The sequence below is a fragment of the Gopherus flavomarginatus genome, chromosome 4 (assembly GCF_025201925.1).
Source record: "Gopherus flavomarginatus isolate rGopFla2 chromosome 4, rGopFla2.mat.asm, whole genome shotgun sequence".
Classification (NCBI taxonomy): Eukaryota; Metazoa; Chordata; order Testudines; family Testudinidae; genus Gopherus; species Gopherus flavomarginatus.
Window position 1 is genome coordinate 46,874,276 of NC_066620.1, and position 19,298 is coordinate 46,893,573.

At 46.6% G+C, this 19,298-nt stretch overlaps 1 protein-coding gene across 1 annotated transcript; it reads left to right on the forward strand.

The window, feature by feature from the left end:
• Nucleotides 1-6,268: 6,268 nt before the first annotated feature.
• On the forward strand, nt 6,269-15,102 carry NENF (neudesin neurotrophic factor). The gene is made up of 4 exons (XM_050948677.1): nt 6,269-6,430; nt 11,271-11,331; nt 12,019-12,122; nt 12,835-15,102. The coding sequence occupies exons 1-4, from the start codon at nt 6,269-6,271 to the stop codon at nt 13,009-13,011; spliced, it is 504 nt and encodes a 167-aa protein (XP_050804634.1). The 3' UTR covers nt 13,012-15,102.
• Nucleotides 15,103-19,298: the final 4,196 nt, after the last annotated feature.

The window sequence follows — 19,298 nt, forward strand, 5'->3', positions numbered from 1 at the left end:
TTTGATGGTGGTACGGGGTGGCAACCAAGTGATTCACCCCATGAGTTTTCCACAGTTTTTCCATGGTCCCTGCCAGGAAATTAGACCCTGAATCTGTAAGGATGTCAAAGGGCCAACCTACCCTGGCAAAGATGTCTGTTAGGGCCAGGCACACAGTGTTAGCCCTGGTGTTGCCTAGAGCTACTGCTTCTGGCCATCGGGTAGCAAAGTCCACTAAAGTTAGTACGTACTGCTTTCCTCTGGGCGTCTTTTTTGGGAAAGGGCCCAGAATATCCACAGCTACTCGCTGAAATGGGACCTCAATTATGGGGAGTGGCTGGAGAGGGGCCTTGACCTGGTCTTGAGGCTTACCCACTCTTTGGCATACCTCACAAGACCGGACATACTTGGCAACGTCCTTGCCCATCCCCTCCCAGTGGAAGGACTTCCCCAACCGGTCCTTGGTTCTGTTCACCCCAGCATGGCCACTGGGATGATCATGGGCTAAGCTTAAGAGCTTCCCCCGGTACTTAGTTGGAACCACCAACTGTTTTTGCGGCTGCCATTCTTCCCGGTGTCCACCAGAAAGAATTTCCTTGTACAAAAGTCCTTGGTCTATAACAAACCGGGATCGATTAGAAGAGCTGAGAGGCGGTGGGGTGCTCCGTGCCGCCGCCCAAGCTTTCTGAAGGCTGTCATCTGCTTCCTGCTCAGTCTGGAACTGTTTCCTTGAGGCTGGGGTCACCAGTTCTTCCTCAGACTGTGGACTTGGGCTTGGTCCCTCTGGAAGCGATGTAGGTGATGGGGTTGTTTCCGTTGCTGGTGAACCGCTTTCCGCTGGTGCACCTGAGGGTATTTCAGGCTCTGGCTGAGCCTTTTGGGTATGGCTGTCTGTTGCTTCTGCCAGTTTTGGCTCGCTGGCGCCCTCTGGCGTTGAGTTTGAAGATGTAGTTGCACTTGCTGGTGCTGGTTGTTGTTCCAGTTCCGGGCCTGGGACTGGAGATGCTGCGGCTGTTTCAGTGGTAGGCATGGAATCCGGGTCCACTACCTCTGTCTGGGTCTCTGGTAACACAGACGGGGCCTCTGTGGACGGCTCAGGAACAGGAATGGGTCTGGAAGCTTGCCTGGTTTGGCTACGTGTAACCATTCCCACTCTCTTGGCCCGCCTCACCTGGTTGGCCAAGTCTTCCCCAGTAGCATGGGGATAGGATAATTGTCATAGACTGCAAAAGTCCACATTCCTGACCAGCCTTTGTACTGGACAGGCAGTTGAGCTGTAGGCAAGTCTACAGCTTGTGACATGAAGGGGTAAATTGTCACTTTGGCCTTTGGGTTGATGAATTTGGGGTCAACGAAGGATTGGTGGATAGCTGACACTTGTGCCCCCGTGTCTCTCCACGCAGTAACCTTCTTTCCGCCCACTCTCAAATTTTCCCTTCGCTCCAAGGGTATTTGAGAGGCATCCGGGCCTGGGGATCTTTGGTGTGATGGTGGTGTAATGAATTGCACTCGCATGGTGTTCTTGGGACAGTTGGCCTTGATATGTCCCAGTTCATTACACTTAAAGCATCTTCCATCTGATGGGTCACTGGGCCGAGGTGAGTTACTGGAGACTGGTGAGGTTGAAGGGTAGGGTATCTGTGGCTTTACTTGGGTGGTATGTGGGGTCTTTGGCTGTCCTCGGTTGTAGGGTTTATGGTCTGTGTGCCCCCTGGGGTAATCGTTCCCCTTGACAGTAGCTTTCTTGCTTTCTGCCAGTTCCATCCATTTGGCTCCAATCTCCCCCGCCTCAGCGATATTTTTGGGGTTTCCATCTTGTATGTACCGTGTGATGTCTTCAGGAACACCATCCAAGAACTGCTCCATTTGTATGAGGAGGTTCAGTTCTTCCAAGGTTTCAATGTTGTTTCCTGTTAGCCAGGCCTCATAGTTTTTTGCAATGTAGTAGGCGTGTTTGGGAAATGACACCTCTGGTTTCCACTTTTGGGTTCTGAAGCGCCGACGGGCATGATCTGGGGTTATCCCCATCCTGTATCTGGCCTTGGTTTGAAAAAGTTTATAGTCATTCATTTGCTGCTTAGGCATTTCAGCTGCCACCTCTGCTAAAGGTCCACTGAGCTGTGACCTCAATTCTACCATGTACTGGTCTTCGGGAATCTTGTACCCAAGACAGGCTCTTTCAAAATTTTCCAAGAAGGCCTCGGTGTCATCACCTGCCTTGTAGGTGGGAAATTTTCTGTGCTGTGGAGCAATATTTGGCGCCGGGTTGTTAGGGTTGGCTGGCACAGGCAGCCCAGCTTTTGCCATCTCCAGTTCATGTTTTCTCTGTTTTTCCTTCTCTTCATTCTCTTTTTGTTGTTTTTCCATTTCTTTTTGTTGTTTTTCCATTTCTTTTTGGTGTTTTTCCATGTCTCGGCGGTGGGCCGCCTCTTCTTCTGCTTGTTTCCTTCGGTAGGCCACCTCTTCTTCTTCTAGTTTTCTTTTGTGTGCTGCCTCCTTGGCTGCCTCTTTGGCTGCCTGTTCTCTTTGGTAGGCTGCCTGTTCTCTTTGGTAGGCTGCCTCTTTGATCTGTTCTTCTCTTTCTTTCATCTCCATCTCTTTTTGTTTTATTTCCAGTTGTCGCCTGTGTTCAGCTTCTTTGATTTGTTCTTCGGCCTCAATTTTTGCCTTAGAAATCATGGTTCCTGTTTTCTTGTGTTGGGGTGCCCTCCGGTGTTTATCTTCTGAACTGCAGGCTCTGTTCCCTCCTGGAGTCTGCCTAGCAACAGTGCTTTTTTCCTTTTCTCTCTCTAGCTAATGTTCAATGAAGGGAAACCAGAAAAACCACTTTATTTGCATGCCTATAAGTGCTGGTACTTGCCTCCTAATGGGAGGGCTATTGCATGACAAAAGACCCTTAACATGCAAGCCACAAACTGCCAGAGAGAGCAGAAAAAAAAAATTCTCTCTGGTTCCCTTTTAAAACCAACTGTTTCTCTCTGCTAAAAAGCCCTTAGCAGAGAAAAGAAAAATATAATATTTCTACTGGCTTCTGGATTCTGTCTATCTCCCACCAGCTGCCACTCATGTAATAACCTTAGTCCCAGATTTGGACCTTAGCGTCCAAAATATGGGGGTTAGCATGAAAACCTCCAAGCTTAGTTACCAGCTTGGACCTGGTACCTGCTGCCACCACCCAAAAAATTAGAGTGTTTTGGGGCACTCTGGTCCCTCTGAAAAACCTTCCCTGGGGACCCCAAGACCCAAATCCCTTGAGTCTCACAACCAAGGGAAATAATCCTTTTTCCCTTCCCCCCTCCAGGTGCTCCTGGAGAGATACACCGACACAAGCTCTGTGAAACTACACAGAGGGACTCCCCCTCTCCGTTCCCAATCCTGGAAACAAAAAGTACTTTCCTATTCCCCCAGAGGGAATGCAAAATCAGGCTAGCGATCCAACACACAAATCTCCCCTTGATTTCTTCCTCCCACCAATTCCCTGGTGAGTACAGACTCAATTTCCCTGAAGTAAAGAAAAACTCCAACAGGTCTTAAAAGAAAGCTTTATATAAAAAGAAAGAAAAATAAGTACAAATGTTCTCTCTGTATTAAGATGATACAACACAGGGTCAATTGCTTAAAAGAATATTGAATAAACAGCCTTATTCAAAAAGAATACAAATCAAAGCACTCCAGCACTTATATTCATGCAAATACCAAAGAAAAGAAACCATAGAACTTACTATCTGATCTCTTTGTCCTTACACTTAGAAACAGAAGACTAGAAGGTAGAAACTACTTCTCCAAAGCTCAGAGAAAGCAGGCAGGCAGACAACAAAGACAAAGACACTCAATTCCCTCCACCCAAAGTTGAAAAAATCCGGTTTCCTGATTGGTCCTCTGGTCAGGTGCTTCAGGTGAAAGAGACATTAACCCTTAGCTATCTGTTTATGACACTAGGGTAAGGTGTAAAAGAAATGACAAACAGCTAAGATTAGGCCTCACCAGGAGAGGGAGGATTAGTTGTGTTAGGGGGTTTTGTGTTGGAGAGATGGTAGGGGGAGGTTAGAAGAAAAGTCAGAGGCTGAAATTAGGTTAAGGAAAACAGTGGAGCTGAGATTAGATTGTGCTTTAGGAGGAAGATAGGGTTGGTTTAGGGTCCAGGCAATGGATTGAGCTCTAAATCAGGGATGAAGGTGTCAGGATGGGGGTGTGTGGTTAGTGGGAAAGGTATAGGATTGGATGGCTGGAGTTGAGAAGGTGATGGGCTGGAGTTGGGGAGAAGCAGGACTGCCGAGGGGGTGGTGGTTGGTGGCAATGAGGGACAGCAGTTTGGAGGGAATATGAAGGGTTGGAATTAGGAGAAGATTCAAGACTGGGCAGAGGTAGGGGCTGGGAGTGAACAGGAGTTAGGAGAGTGGCCTGAGGCAAGATGCAGGGCTGATGAGAGGTAGGAATTGGAATGAAGGCGAAGAATTGGAGTTAGGAGAGTGGTTTGAAGGGAGAAGCAGGGTTATTGTGGGGTAGGTATAGGTAAGGGATTTGAAGTTGGGGAGATGCAAGGTGGGTGTGGGGGGATGTAGGGATTGGGACTTGAAGGATACTGCAAGGCTGGTGTGGGTAAAGGGGAGGTGTGGGGTTTTGAGTTGGGGGGAGCTGCCCAGATGGTGTGGAATAGGGGTAGGTGAGGGAGTTAGGGGAACTACAGGGCTGGTGTGGGAGGACTTGGGGGTGCTGTGTAGTAGGGGAAGGTGTGGGGCAGGGTGAGATGAGGGGTGGGGGTGGTTTGGGGGGAGCTGGGGCAGGTGAAAGGGGTAGGGGTAGGGGAGATGAAGGGGTGGAGGGGTTGGTTTGGAGGGAGTTGGGGGGGTGTGGGGCAGTGGAGGTGAGGGGATGAGGTGGTTTGGGGCTGCAGGAGGCAAAGGATTGGGGAGAGGTGGGGGTGGTGTGGGGCAGGGGATTTGAGGGGATGGGGTGGTGTGGGGCAGAGGGGGATGAGGTGGTTGGGGGAGCTGCAGGGCTGGTGTAGGGGAGGTGAGGGGTGATTGGGGGGAGCTGGGGCAGGTGAAAGGGGTGTTGCAGTGCAGGGGATGGGAGGGGGTGGCTGGTTTGGCGGGAGCCGGGGGTGTTGCGGTGCGGGGGATGGGACGGGAGGAGGTGGCTGGTTTGCAGGGAGGCGGGGGTGTTGCGGTGCGGGGGATGGGACGGGAGGAGGTGGCTGGTTTGCAGGGAGGCGGGGGTGTTGCGGTGCGGGGGATGGGACGGGAGGAGGTGGCTGGTTGGCAGGGAGCCGGGGGTGTTGCGGTGCGGGAGACGGGAAGTGGCTGGTTGGCAGGCAGCCGGGGGTGTTGCGGTGCGGGGGATGGGACGGGAGGAGGTGGCTGGTTGGCAGGGAGCCGGGGTGTTGCGGTGCGGGAGACGGGAGGTGGCTGGTTGGCAGGGAGCCGGGGGTGTTGCGGTGCGGGAGACGGGAAGTGGCTGGTTGGCAGGGAGCCGGGGGTGTTGCGGTGCGGGAGACGGGAGGTGGCTGGTTTGCAGGGAGGCGGGGGTGTTGCGGTGCGGGAGACGGGAGGTGGCTGGTTTGCAGGGAGCCGGGGGTGTTGCGGTGCGGGGGACGGGAGGTGGCTGGTTTGCAGGGAGCCGGGGGTGTTGCGGTGCGGGGGATGGGACGGGAGGAGGTGGCTGGTTGGCAGGGAGCTGCGGGTGTTGCGGTGCGGGGGACGGGAGGTGGCTGGTTTGCAGGGAGCCGGGGGTGTTGCCGTGCGGGGGATGGGACGGGAGGAGGTGGCTGGTTTGCAGGGAGCCGGGGGTGTTGCGGTGCGGGAGACGGGAGGTGGCTGGTTTGCAGGGAGCCGGGGGTGTTGCGGTGCGGGGGATGGGAGAAGTGGCTGGTTTGCAGGGAGCCGGGGGTGTTGCGGTGCGGGGGATGGGAGAAGTGGCTGGTTTGCAGGGAGCCGGGGGTGTTGCGGTGCGGGGGACGGGAGGTGGCTGGTTTGCAGGGAGCCGGGGGTGTTGCGGTGCGGGGGACGGGAGGTGGCTGGTTTGCAGGGAGCCGGGGGTGTTGCGGTGCGGGGGATGGGACGGGAGGAGGTGGCTGGTTGGCAGGGAGCCGGGGGTGTTGCGGTGCGGGGGACTGGGCAGCAAAGCTGCAGAGCCGTGGGGCGAGCAGGCGGAGCTGGGCAGGGCCAAGCGCAGCTGAAGGGGCGGGCCGGACGGAGGGTCTTTCCCCAAAGGGGCTGATGCCGCCCACAGCCTGGGAGGATCCCGCCTCGCAGGCCCTGGCCCCGCCCCGAGCTGCCTGCGCTGCACCATGGCCGGTGGGCCCGCGCGGCTGCTTGCTCTGGCGCTGGGCTGCCTGGCCGCCGTGGCCGCTCTGGCGGAGCAGCAGCAGCTGCGCTTCAAGCCGGCCCCGGCCCCCACCCCCGTACGGCTCTTCAGCGAGTCCGAGCTGGCCAGATACAGCGGGCAGGAGGTACGGGGGGCGCCGGCCCCTGGGGGCATGGTCAGGTGGGGGAAGGTCGCTGCTGCGTGGGCAGAGGGCACTGCCCCCTGCGGAGATGGGTGGAGTTGTTTTGTTGTTGTTACTACACCCCCCACCAGAAACTAGCCACACTCCTGCTGTGTCTGGAGCAGTTTGATGCCAACTCTCCCATCTCTCTCCTAGATATTAAAAACTTTTCATGTCAAAGGAGCCCAAGTGTCATCGCACACTGGAGCTGTCTAATCAGCTGTCTCCAAATGGGGAGTATGGTCACCACTCTCAGACTAAAAACATTGTTGGGAAACAAAGGAGGAGACAGTGATAAAAGAAACCAATTTGTGCATGCCAGGACATTAGAACACTGCAGTTACAACGACAAACATCTGACAGTCTGGACACTTTCAGTTAAAGCTCCAACTCAACCTTAACTCTGTTCCTTACCAGTGGAAGAACTCACTTCTTGCCACATGAAAGAAACACAAGTCTTCCCTGTTGCACATATGAATTGCATTGGTATGATCTTTTGTTATATGGAGATATCGCCTGCACTCTGTTCCCCCCAATCAACACACACGCTTCCAGCTTATATGTATACAAGATCCAAGACCTGTTTTACGAGGATGTGTAATTTATAGTGAAGATGAGGGAACCACACCTCCTGGTCAGAGAAGTGACTAAAGCAGATGAAAAAGGTGTTAGCCTGCATCCACATTACAGAATGGTTGTTAGGAGCTGATGTGTTGTGCTGGCTTGAGATTTGGTCTGTGTCACTGGGCAGGTTGGCCCATAAGTATTAAAAGCACTACAGCCCTCATACTAAGGGTCTGTATGTCTGGATGGGGCAATACTCGAGTTAAAATTTTGCAGTGAAGGCAAGCACATTGTGGGATGGGGGGCATGGCAGGCGCTTATGGATCATATGCAGAGTCTAATATGACATGTTTTTGTAATGGGCTGGCTAGTGTGTATATGTACCATTGCTCTCTACTAGGTAACAACAGAACTGCTCAAGTATGTGTCATAGGTCCTATATTTTTAACAACTTATTGCGATTCCCTTTTAGCCCATATAATAAGGGCCTACGATATTGGAGCAGGAGGATCGAACTTCTATTTGTACTCTTGCAGTGAAGTTCTGAGTAATTGAGGTATGCTATATAGTGACAGCTATAAAGTCCAGGGTGATCAGATTTATACAGGGCCTCAGGAGTACCTGGATCTTTACATACAAATGCAGAATTACAGGATACTGCTTAACAGGCTTACAGTCTACATTGAGAAACAGCATAAGTAATGACATTGGAGGAGGTTTGGGGGAAGGGAGACCAAGGATTACAAATGATAATCCTTTGTTATCTTTTGCATGCATCTTGATATTTCCACATATTGTTTAACAAATTAATATGGCTTAGTGCAAAATTAAAGTTTTTTTTCTCTCTCCTTATTGTCAAGAGAGTTGAAGAGGAGGTTAATAGTGGATGGCGAAGGCAGAGCTGGGGGTGGAAGAAGATTGTTGTGTTGGGTGCATGAGAATGGTAGAGGGGATCTGACTGTAGTGGGAGGAAGAGTAGCGGAGTGGAATGTGGGGACAAAAGAAGGCATGACAAAGGAGGCAGAGGTTGGTGAGATTAGGTAATATACAGTCAACAAGGCAAGTTAAAGGTTAGTAATCAATCTATTAATGGGAAGGAACTGATAGATGTTGTGGCAATTGATGATTATAATCAGTAAGGCAAAGACTCACTCACTCACTCATGCCCGTCAAGACTGAATAAGCCTAGCAGAAACAGTCAGGTGTCAGCCATGGATGTAGCTACATGTTTTGGTCTCATCCTGTACTGTGAAAGCAGGGCAGAGTCTGGTTCTTTATTGGCCTGATTTTCAAAATAGCTTGGCTCCTCAAAACTCCCATTGATGGATTTCAGAAGGATCTGCTAGATGCTGGGCACTTTAGAAGTCTGGTCACAGCTGTTTAATGGTATATTAACAGACTGCAGGCTAGAATTTTTCCCTGAGATCCTGGGCTTCTGTTACTCATAGCTGAAGGTTAGGATGGGGATGATGGAGAGGCTAAGGAGTAGAGATAAGGTTTCTGCTGGGATCTTAACCCTCTGACTTTATTTTAAACTAAAAATGAGATAAAATAGATATCTATTGACAACTTTAACTCTCAACTAAGTGTGTGTGTGAATTTCCTTTAGTTTTTTTTTTTTAAAACAACACCAATATTTCTGAAGTAATATTTTTTTTCTTCCTAGCACTATTTTAAAGTATTTTAGAGAGGGAGGAAAGAAAGCATAGTTATTATGATAATAATTTACATGTATCATTCATCCAGAGTTTTTAAAGCACTAAACAAATGTGGGTAAGTGACTTGCTGAAAGTCAAACAGTGAATAGTTTGGAAGAGAATCCAGGTTTCCTGACTCCAATTTCTTTCTCTAACCAGTTCTTCTGCATAGGCCCTGTGTACAATAGAGCAAAAATGTGCAACTGGTGGAAGCTGTTCTGTAGATAGCCTTGTTTGAGAGTTACCAAGTTACCCATCTCAGGCATATATAGTAATAGAAATGCCTTTTCAAATCATAGTGTACAAATAGTACAATCAGTTTCAAGGATACCCAAAGTTCTTAAACATCTATCCAGGCAGGTCAGTTTCTCCCAGGCTGCTCAAGAGAACCATCAAAATAATCAGGCAATGGGCCCAAAGTCTCTAGTTGTTTGTCAGATCTCCTCTTTTCCCCAGGATGAACACCACAGTTGTAGAACAGGATATTCTTCCTGTTTCCTTCCTGGCAGAAAAAGAATAGATACCAGATATCTTCTCCCATCTGACTGTTTACAGCCAGTTCCTCAGTTTTAGAGATCTGTAGAATGTGCTTCACTATAAATACCAAACTGCTCACTAGGATATTGGAATACAGAGCTTTCGATACTCTCTCCCTCATCACTATCATTATAACTACCGATGCCTCAAAATTTTACAGAATCACAGCTATTTATTCTTCCAAAACCTGTGGTGATCCCTCCAATGAGGTAATCCTCAAAGAAAATTCTTCCCCTTTACAAAGTTATTATTCTCACTGAGCTAATTCCATAGCCTTCAGAGATGCGTAGGGATTAAATGAAGTATCCATCCTACTCTAATCCTTGCCTGCCAGGTAGGACATTTAGGCCAATGGATTCAAAATCTTCCCTTAACGCAGGGGTGGCCAACCTGAGGCGGAGAAGGAGCCAGAATTTACCAATGTACATTGCCAAAGAGCCACAGTAATATGTCAGCAGCCCCCCATCAGCTCCCCCTCCCGCACGCTCCCAGTGCCTCCCGCCAACCTCCCTCCCAATCAGCTGTTTCATGGCGTGCAGAAGGCTCGGGGGGGGGAGGAGCGAGGGCATAGCAGGCGGGTGGGAGGGGGCAGGGCCTGTGGCAGAGCCAGAGGTGCCTGTAGCTCCAGCCCAAGAATCAGTGTCTATACAAGGAACCGCATATTAACTTCTGAAGAGCCGCATGTAGCTTCGGAGCCACAGGTTGGCCACCCTGCCTTAATGTATTCTTCTAGCTCATTAAGTCAAGTATGCAGGCAGTTTTTAAAAATATCATAGAATTAATACAGGAATTCAATTTTCAGAAGTTTTAGCTTTCTATGGTGAAAAAAAATCATAGCTAACAAATTCAAAACGATAAAATCCTTTGCTAAATTTATACAGATCTCTTCTCTGAAGCGCTTGCTGGTTGGCCTCCTTGGGGTTGTCTCCAGAAACTAAGAAAACACTAACCAGCACCTCATTGACAGAGAAAGCAGATTTTGAGGGGAGGACAAAGTGGAATCAATGGTTTATTAAGCAAAACAGATGTCAGCAGAAGATCAGATTTGTGTGTGCGTGTGTTTGCTTTATCCTCTTGATCAAAGCAGAATACCATCTGCCATACACCCTTTCACCTCAGAAAACATCCACTTCCAGAATGATTTACTTAATCATCTTGGAACAAACAAGTATTATGAACTGACTCCAGAAAAGGCACAGAAGGGGGAAGTGTATTGTCTGACTACTAGATTCCAAACAGAATAGTTTCTTCCATGAACTTTCATCATTTTCTGGGGTTAAATCCATAAAGATTCTCATAGTCTATTTCAAGTACCAGTGTTTATTCCAAGAATTTCAAGAATCATCATCTATGGGAGCAAGAGACACACTGATGCAGCACAGAAATAAACAGAGCTTTAACATACCTATTCCACTAGTATTTGGTGTCTTAATAGTGAAAACAAGCTCTAATAGTGAGAACAGAAGTCTACATCTTCTCCATGTACAACGTGGTATTCAGAATGCAGACACTCAGAACTTGGCATCACAGCTAGATACCATGGAACTACACATCGCTGAATACCAGTGGAAATTATTCATGTAATTATCACATGATGAATACTGATTTTTTTTGTACACTAACCTGAATGTGATCTGGAGGCTTTGCATCCTCTGTTCCTTCCCCCATCTCTGCCTTTGGCTCAGAATATGGTCTCTTTACTGTATAGTGCCAGCAGCTGACACAGGGATGCATGACTGTTTGGCAGCTGACAGCAGTCACAATGGCGAGGTATAGAAAACCAGCTTCTTGTGGCCCAGAGACCCACAGAGAAATCTTTATTCATTTTTTTGCAGCATGTAATTGATTTGGGGATGAATGAAAACTCCAGGCTGTGAATCTTGTGTGCATTGATCGTGATTTAAGTTGCTAGAGAACACCCAGTAAGGGGTTCATTCTCTTCTCAATGTGCTGTACACATACTGGCTTTATTTTGAGCACCTGCTGGCTTCTCTCTTTCTTTCCAGGAGGGACAGCCTATTTACATGGCTGTGAAGGGAGTAGTATTTGATGTCACTTCTGGAAAAGGTGAGTTGGCTTCTCCCCGGGGTTTTTTTCCCCCTTCACATTATCCCATTTTTCTTAAACATCCTAAACCTTTAGGAAACTGCAAACTCTATTTAAATACAAAGAACATACTCTTTGTTTTTAATTCCTAATTATCCTCCTCTGAAGCTGCCTTCTCCCACTCTCAGCTTCGCATCTCCTTTCATGCTGACCTCTGTGTCTGGAACAGAACAGATCCTCTTCTTATCCTATCATTTTCTAAGAAATGCCATAATACCTTTTGACTTGATTGAGACACCTTCCATTATACAGATTTACATATTTTCCTCTAACGTTGGTTTTAGCTACTCTTTAAATTTAAAAAAAAAAGTGCACTTAGGGCTGGTGAAAGCTACGAAACTGAGAGCCCTAGAGAGAGAAATTCTCCATCAGTAGAACAGACACAACTTGGGCAGCAGCTGTATTACAGTCTTAGTGAAGACAGGCAGTTGCCATTTTAGGCCATGTTAACTAGTCCAGGTAAGCTAGTTTGTCTTGAGACGTCACCAGAATTTTAGGAGGAAAAGGGCTCAGATCCAAGTCCTTGGTTTGGGCTTGTTTAGGAGTATAATAGGCTCCTTTCATGCTGGTATAAGCAGATGCTTAATCTGGTCCATTGTTTTCACTGTCAATAGTCTGAACACTACTAGATTTCCTCTCCTTGAACAGAATTTTATGGAAAAGGTGCCCCGTACAACGCCCTCGTTGGGAAGGACTCAACACGAGGAGTTGCAAAGATGTCACTTGACCCGGAAGATCTCACTCATGACACAGTAAGAAATGAGATTGTTTTGTTTAATTCCTTTTTTGCAAAATTTCAATCTTGTCTTCCCTAAAATATATTCCCCTGCTGTATATTTATGCAAAGCCCAATCCTATAAATAAGGAAAATGTTTGTTTATTTTCCAAGAAATGTCGTTAACCCCTTCTGATCTGATTGAGACACCTTCCATTATATAGATTTACACATTTTCCTCTAATGCTGGTTTTAGCTGCTTTTTAAATTTAAAATAAAGAAAAGTGCACTTAGGACCGGTGAAAGCTACCAAACTGAGAGCCTTAGAGCGAGAAATTTCTCCATCAGTAGAACAGAGAACTTGGGCAGCAGCTTCCCCATCAACAGCTGTCTAGAGGGACAGCATCTAAAAATGTGTAGTTCAGTTTCCTTGACCAATTCAGTCCTTGGTGTCTCTGCCGAGAATACCAAATGGGCCAACTGTGATGGTGCTTTTTGGAAATGAATTGACGCCAACAACCCACTTTACCTGCGGATGTCAGGCTTTGTCACTACTGGGCTGAATTTGAATAAGTGACCTAGGAGTGACAGGTTCTATGATAAATAACCCATTGCCAGTTACTTAAACCCTCCATTGTTTCTGTACCCTGCAAATTAAACCTGAAGGCTGACGTCGAGGCTAGGATGATCAACATAAATAAAGACATATGTAAATACCTGCCATTTTTTCTTGCTCATATTTCGTTTAGACAGGGCTCACGGAAGAAGAGCTAAAATCCCTGGATGATATCTTCAATGATGTGTACAAAGCCAAATATCCTATTGTTGGCTACACTTCTCAAAGAATTCTGAATGAGGATGGCAGCCCCAATCAGAACTTTAAACCTGAGGATCAGCCACATTTCAGCATTAGAGATGAATTTTGATGAAGGATTTAGCATCCTGAAAATCCTCAGATGGACATTGTAGAACGCTGTATGACTGGGAAACATTGACTGTTTCTAAGGCAGAAGAACGCTTTCTATGAATTATGTATCTTTTTTGTATTTTTGTTATCTGTCCCCCCGCTCAACGAGGATAATGGCTGATTACTAGTGTTGTGAATTCCTTCAGGTAGTGAACCAAATACAATTTAATCAGTGGCAGGTATTTGTGGATTGGAGGGAATTATTTCAATAAAATTCTCACTGCCAATATCTTGATTTCTCTTTTTTAATATAAAAATAAAAATTGGATAACTAAAAACTCATTCCCTGAAGGGGAGAAAATGTCCTTTAATAGCTGAATCATGGGACATGGGGTTTTGCCATTTCTGGGTTCTGTTCACTGTTCTGCTGCAAACTTGCTGTATTACATGAGTCACCTTACTTCACTTCTCCATGCCTCAGTTTCTCCATCAACAAAATAGGTGTAATAAGGCTTCCTATCTCAGAGGAGTGATGTGGGGTTTAATATTCATCCTCTTTGATTACAGTGGATATATAAATGCTGACTTCCTGAAATGTACTTAAATGCTGTATATTTATGCAAAGCCCAGTGTTATAAAACAAAGATTTTTCTTCTGGAAAATGTACTATTTAATTACCTTTTGATTTGATATAGGCTATGGGCTACAATCGGCAGCTCTGCTGCGAGATCTCTAATGGAGCTGCTCTACCCTGACAGGAGAGAGGTCTCCCATCGCCTTAAATAATCCACCCCCACCAAGCAGTGGCAGCTATGATGACAGAAGTTCTCCTGCCAACATAGCGCTGTCCGCACTGGCACATAGGTGGATGTTACTTATGTTGCTCAGGGCGGTGGCTTAGTCACACCTCTGAGTGGCATAAGTTATACTGACATAAGTGGTAATGTAGATATGGCCTAAATCACTCTTATTATTGTAGTAGTTTCAGCAAAATAGCACTTTTTTGTAATACATTTACATGGGTTTGTCATTTAAAATTAGGTCATGATGGTTGTTTAGTATCCTCAACTCCTAATTCCCACAAACCAAGAGAAATTATAACTTAGGACCTCTGGTTATCATAAAGTCTTTGTTCACATATTGTAAAGTAGAAGTTTACTGTGATTATTTCAGTCTGACCCGAATATTCCCAGCTTCTCTATGCTGTCAATTAAACTCTGGTTGACTCTATACATAAGAGCAGGAACTAGGGTGCTGGAGCGCCTCCTGGCTTGAAGTAGTTATCATCATATGCAGGCTTTACAGTTTGGTTCAAGAGCTCTCAGCACCCCCTCTACACAAATTGTTCTAGCACCCTTGTCTACCAGTGCTTTTTCCATTTTTAATCTCTCTCAGTTCTCTGCACTATTACTTTTCCTAGCTTGATCATTGCCACTCCAGTTCCCTTGAAAGATGTGTGTGTGTTCTTTTTCTGTTTAACCTAATATACAACTCCAGGTCCTGCTGGGGGGGAAAACAAGTCCTCTCCTCTGTCAGATTTCTCTTTGCAGTCTTTCAGGCTGCTTTTAATTTACATAGCAACCAGAGAACATTAAATGCTTGTGCTATACCAAGTGCTGCTGACTTCTGACTTCCACTAACTGAAGTCAAATGCTAACTGTCATGTATGTGGATTTATCTGCTACCATGAATTAGCACTGAGAAACTGAGCAGCTGCTTCCAATTTCTTAAAGATAATTTGCTTCATTATGTTAACCTTCTGGCTGCTTTCTTTCAAAGAGTAAATGATTGAATCATTTATTCTCCTTCTCCTGGGATCTGTACGCTGTATAGCCTATTGTGGGAGAAAAATAATTGTCTGATCATTTAAAATAAAAGTTTTTTCTTTTATCCCTTTCATAAAGTCATTGATATTTACTCTAAATTTGCTTTGTGCCTTAAGCCCCTTTTTTCCCCATGTAGCCATTCAGCAGTATTGTGTAAGAGGTTAAAGCAACGGACTCCTGGTGGATACACTCTGCCACTAAGTTTCTGTGTACCTGAGGTTACCTGTGCCACTTAACTGCATCACAAAAGTTCTAATTAATAAATGTTTGTATTTAAAGCTACAGTTGGTTGTTAATAAAGTTTTTGCAGGAAAGTAAACCATTTTTTAGATCCATTACTCCACAAACATTTTTCAGTGAAAAAAATGAAACTTGAAAATTTGTGGTTTGTGAAAAGTATGGAAACTAATTTAATAAAAAACTCTAGGTTTTGAAAACAGAAAACTTTTGCTGAAAATATAATATTCTGGGTTTTGATTTCTGCCTCTTTTTTAATTTTTCAAACAACCCCCCACCTCCGAAAACATTGACCAGAATAAAAATGGTTTTGTTTTAGTTGAAAAGCAGTTTTTCATTTAAAAAAAAAAAAAAACCCAAACCCACAAACTACACACAACACATCACACCCCCAATACAAATTTCAACCAGCTCTAAAACTAAGCTTCATCAGGATGGTGGGTGCTGTATAAACAAACTGTAAATAGCTTGCAGTCTAACTCAGGGATGGGCAAATTATGGCCTGTGGGATTGCGAGCCCCACAGCATAGCTCGGTTAAGGCAGGCTCCCTGGCCCCACGCTGTCCTGGAAGCGGCCGGCACCACATCCCTGCAGCCCCTGGGGGTAGAGGGCTCTGCGTGCTGCCCTTGCCTGCAGGAACCACCCCCAGCAGCTCCCATTGGCTGGGAATGGGGAACTGCGGCCAATGGGAGCTTTGGGGGAGGTACCCACAGGTGAGGGCAGTGTGCGGAGCCTTCTGTCCCATTTCTTTCCCCCCGCCCAGAGCCGCAGAAACATAATGCTGGTTGCTGCGCGAGACCAGGGCAGGCAGGGAGCCTGCCTTAGCCCCACTGCCACCCCAGAGCCATTCAAGGAGCCTGCACCCCCCCACCCCACCTGCACCCCAACCCCCCTGCCCTGAGCATCTTCCTGCACTCCACACCCTCTCCTCTGCCCCAACCCCCTGCACCGAGCTCCCTGGTGTACCTCTCCTGCACCCTAATCCCCTGCCCTGAGCCCCCTTTTGCACTCCCTCCTGTATCCCAACCCCTTGCCCTGAGCCCCTTCCTTCACCCCACACCCCTCACTGCACTCCCTGCCCTGAGTCCCTTTCTGCACACACACCCCCTCCCACATCTCACACTCCCGCCCGCACCCCAACCCCCTGCCCCAGCCCTACATTCATGGCCCTGCATGCAATTTCCCCACCCAGATGTGGCCCTCAGGCCAGAAAGTTTGCCCACCCCCTGGCCTAACTCATTCATGCTACTGTACAAAGGCTGAAGATTCAGTCTCAAAATGGTGCAGACACTATAACTGAGAGGCATTGTGGGAGAAATGTGCTTTAAGGAGTTGAATGAGGAGATGAGTGGTCCAAGTGTAAGGGGTAATAATTATATGAAAGAGATGATTAACTGGAATGTAAGAGATTGAGAGCAGAGCTCTTCTGATAAAAGTACTAAGTAATATTTCCTTCTTTTCCTGTCCCACTCTAATTTGACACTCTACTTCCTGATTTGGGCAGCTGGAGGAGCTACACTGCTAAGATTATTTTCAATGATTTATTAGAAGTTTTACCAACATGTTAAATGTTGTATATGGAAACTTAGTTTTGAGGGCAGATTCAAACCCACAAACTTCAAGTGGGTTTGCATATGATGTAACAATGTTCTGTTCTCCCTATTTGAACACAAGAACATTGCCAGAAGGTGGGAGTAGACAATACAGGATAGATCACTCAATAATTGTCCTGTTCTGTTCATTCCCCTGAAGCATCTGACACTGGCTACTGTTGAAGACAAGATACTGACTAGATGGACCATTTGTCTGACCCAGTATGGCCATTGTTATGTTAATCCTATGGATCTCCAATGAGGGGCTTACATGGAGGTCTCAAGGATGGAGCGTAGTATTTCCTCTGACCTCTCTGTGTGAAAGATCTGCCCATAGTGGCTATCCTCCACTCACGTATATGGAAAGAGATGCTTTAGCCCCATTTAAAAATAACACTTTCCTTAGCTCAGTTATTAATGACACTTTTGATCATCTAAACGGAATGAATTTTAAAAATCAAATGTTCTTACAATTTATTCTCTTTCCTTTCTAGATATCTCTCAGTTAGGAAAATAAAATGACTAATCACTTTCACTTTGGTGTAATCATTTCCTAGTCAACTTCACTTTCAGATTCCAATGCACTTTCACAATGCTACAATTCCCTGGCTGCAAACAGGCCCGTCTTTTCTTCAGAAACTGCTACCAGGGGTGGCTCCAGGCACCAGCACGCCAAGCGTGTGGCTGGGGCGGCAAGCCACGGGGGGTGCTCTGCTGGTCACCGGGAGAGTGTCAGGAAGGCTGCCTTTGGCGGCATGCCTGCGGAGGGTTCGCTGGTCCCGCGGCTTTGGCAGACCACCCGCAGGCTGCCGCCGAATTGGCGGGACTGGGGACCTCCCACAGGCAAGCCGCCGAAGGCAGCCTGCCTGCCGTGCTTGGGGCGGCAAAATACCTAGAGCCGCCCCTGCTTGCTACTATTGATTGATGTTTAATAAATGCCATAGAAATATTGCTATTGATTACACAGTAGGTTTTATAAAGGCTTTTTTACCAAAAATTCATTTGACCCATCTACCTACTCATAAGAGGACCATCACCACAGTATCTGAGCACCTGTGAACCACTAATTAATTTATCCTCAGAACACCTTACTTAGGGAAGAATTATCTCCTTTTATTTCCCCATTTTATAGATGAGTGACTGAGGCACAAAATGATAAAATGACTCGCACAATGTCACAGAGAAAGTCTGTTGAACCATTGTGACATTCTGTACCTTGGGGGAGCATGCTGGAACCCCCATATTCCTCATTTTCATCTAATTGGGATCTTACATATAAAGCATGCCTTGTAAGGTATCAGGGGAAAGGTTATGATCTGCTGAAACCCATTTCTCTATCCATATATGCATGTCATTAATGCATATGAAGTTATGAGAATTGTGTTGAATGGTTGTCACTAAAAGATGCTCTAAGTTGGGGGAATCAGCCAGATATTAGCTCTCCAGAGGCAACAGCAAGGAAAGTAACCAACCCCCAGGGCGCAGTGTCAGAGAACCCATCCATAGTCATTGTCCAGCAAGGGAGCTACAATGTAATGACTCACCTGCATGAAGCCACACCAGGCGAATTGCTTGGAGAGACTCAGCAATGCTCACCTGACTCTGAAGGGAGGGGGCAAAGCGGGGGGGAGGAAAGAACATGATAAAAGGAAGACATTTGCCATGCTCTTCCTCTCTCTTCCACCTACACCTACAGACACCACCACACCAAGTGACTGAAGCGCTGATCAAAGAGGAGAGCCTGGCTGAAGAGCAACCAGCCAGCCTGTGGTGAGAAGCATCTTAAGTTTGTAAGGGCACTGAAAGTGTTAAGATCGGCTTAGAATGCGTTTTGCTTTTATTTCATTTGACCAAATCTGACTTATGTTTTGACTTATAATCTCTTAAAAATCTATCTTTATAGTTAATGAATCTGTTTGTATATTCTACCTGAAGCAGTGTGTTTGGTTTGAAGTGTGTCAGAGATTCCCCTTGGGATAACAAGCCTGGTACATATCAATTTCTTTGTTAAATTGATGAACTCATATAAGCTTGCAGCATCCAGTGGGCATACCTAAAAGCAGCAAAGAGTCCTGTGGCACCTTATAGACTAACAGACATTTTGGAACATGAACTTTCGTGGGTGAATACCCACTTCATCGGATGCATGTTGGATGATGGGCATACCTACACACTGCAAGACGGAGGTTCCTAGGGTTGTGTCAGGGACCGGAGATACTGGCTAGTGTCATTCGGTTGCACAATCCAAGGAGCAGGTTACATGGCAGAGGCTGTGCATGAACAGCCCAGAAATGGGGGGTTCTCACAGCAGAGCAGGGGAAGGCTGGCTCCCAAACTCAAGGACTGGAGTGACCTAGCAGATCACCGGTCCGGATAACACCAGAGGGGAATGTCACAACCATTATCTCTTGGGTCCCACTCTAGCATGCTAAGCACTAGAGTGTATCCTTTTAAAAAACAGCCAAGTCATATGTTGTAAGATATCTTTTTTGGTGTGGTGAGGGAGCTGAATTTTACACTGCTGAAAGGTAACATTTGCCTTGGAGACAGAAATGTGGATGATGTCAACTGTTAATTTTTTAAAATTGTTTTTCCTAAAACTATCACATTTATTGTCACCCTTTCTTTACAGCTGGCTTTGTTACCCTGA

Excerpts from the sequence above, each read along its gene's own strand:
- NENF (XM_050948677.1), top strand. The coding sequence starts at position 6,269 with ATGGCCGGTGGGCCCGCGCGGCTGCTTGCTCTGGCGCTGGGCTGCCTG. Across the intron at positions 6,431-11,270 it reads CCAGATACAGCGGGCAGGAG|GAGGGACAGCCTATTTACAT; the intron begins GTACGGGGGGCG and ends CTTTCTTTCCAG. Across the intron at positions 12,123-12,834 it reads AAGATCTCACTCATGACACA|ACAGGGCTCACGGAAGAAGA; the intron begins GTAAGAAATGAG and ends TATTTCGTTTAG.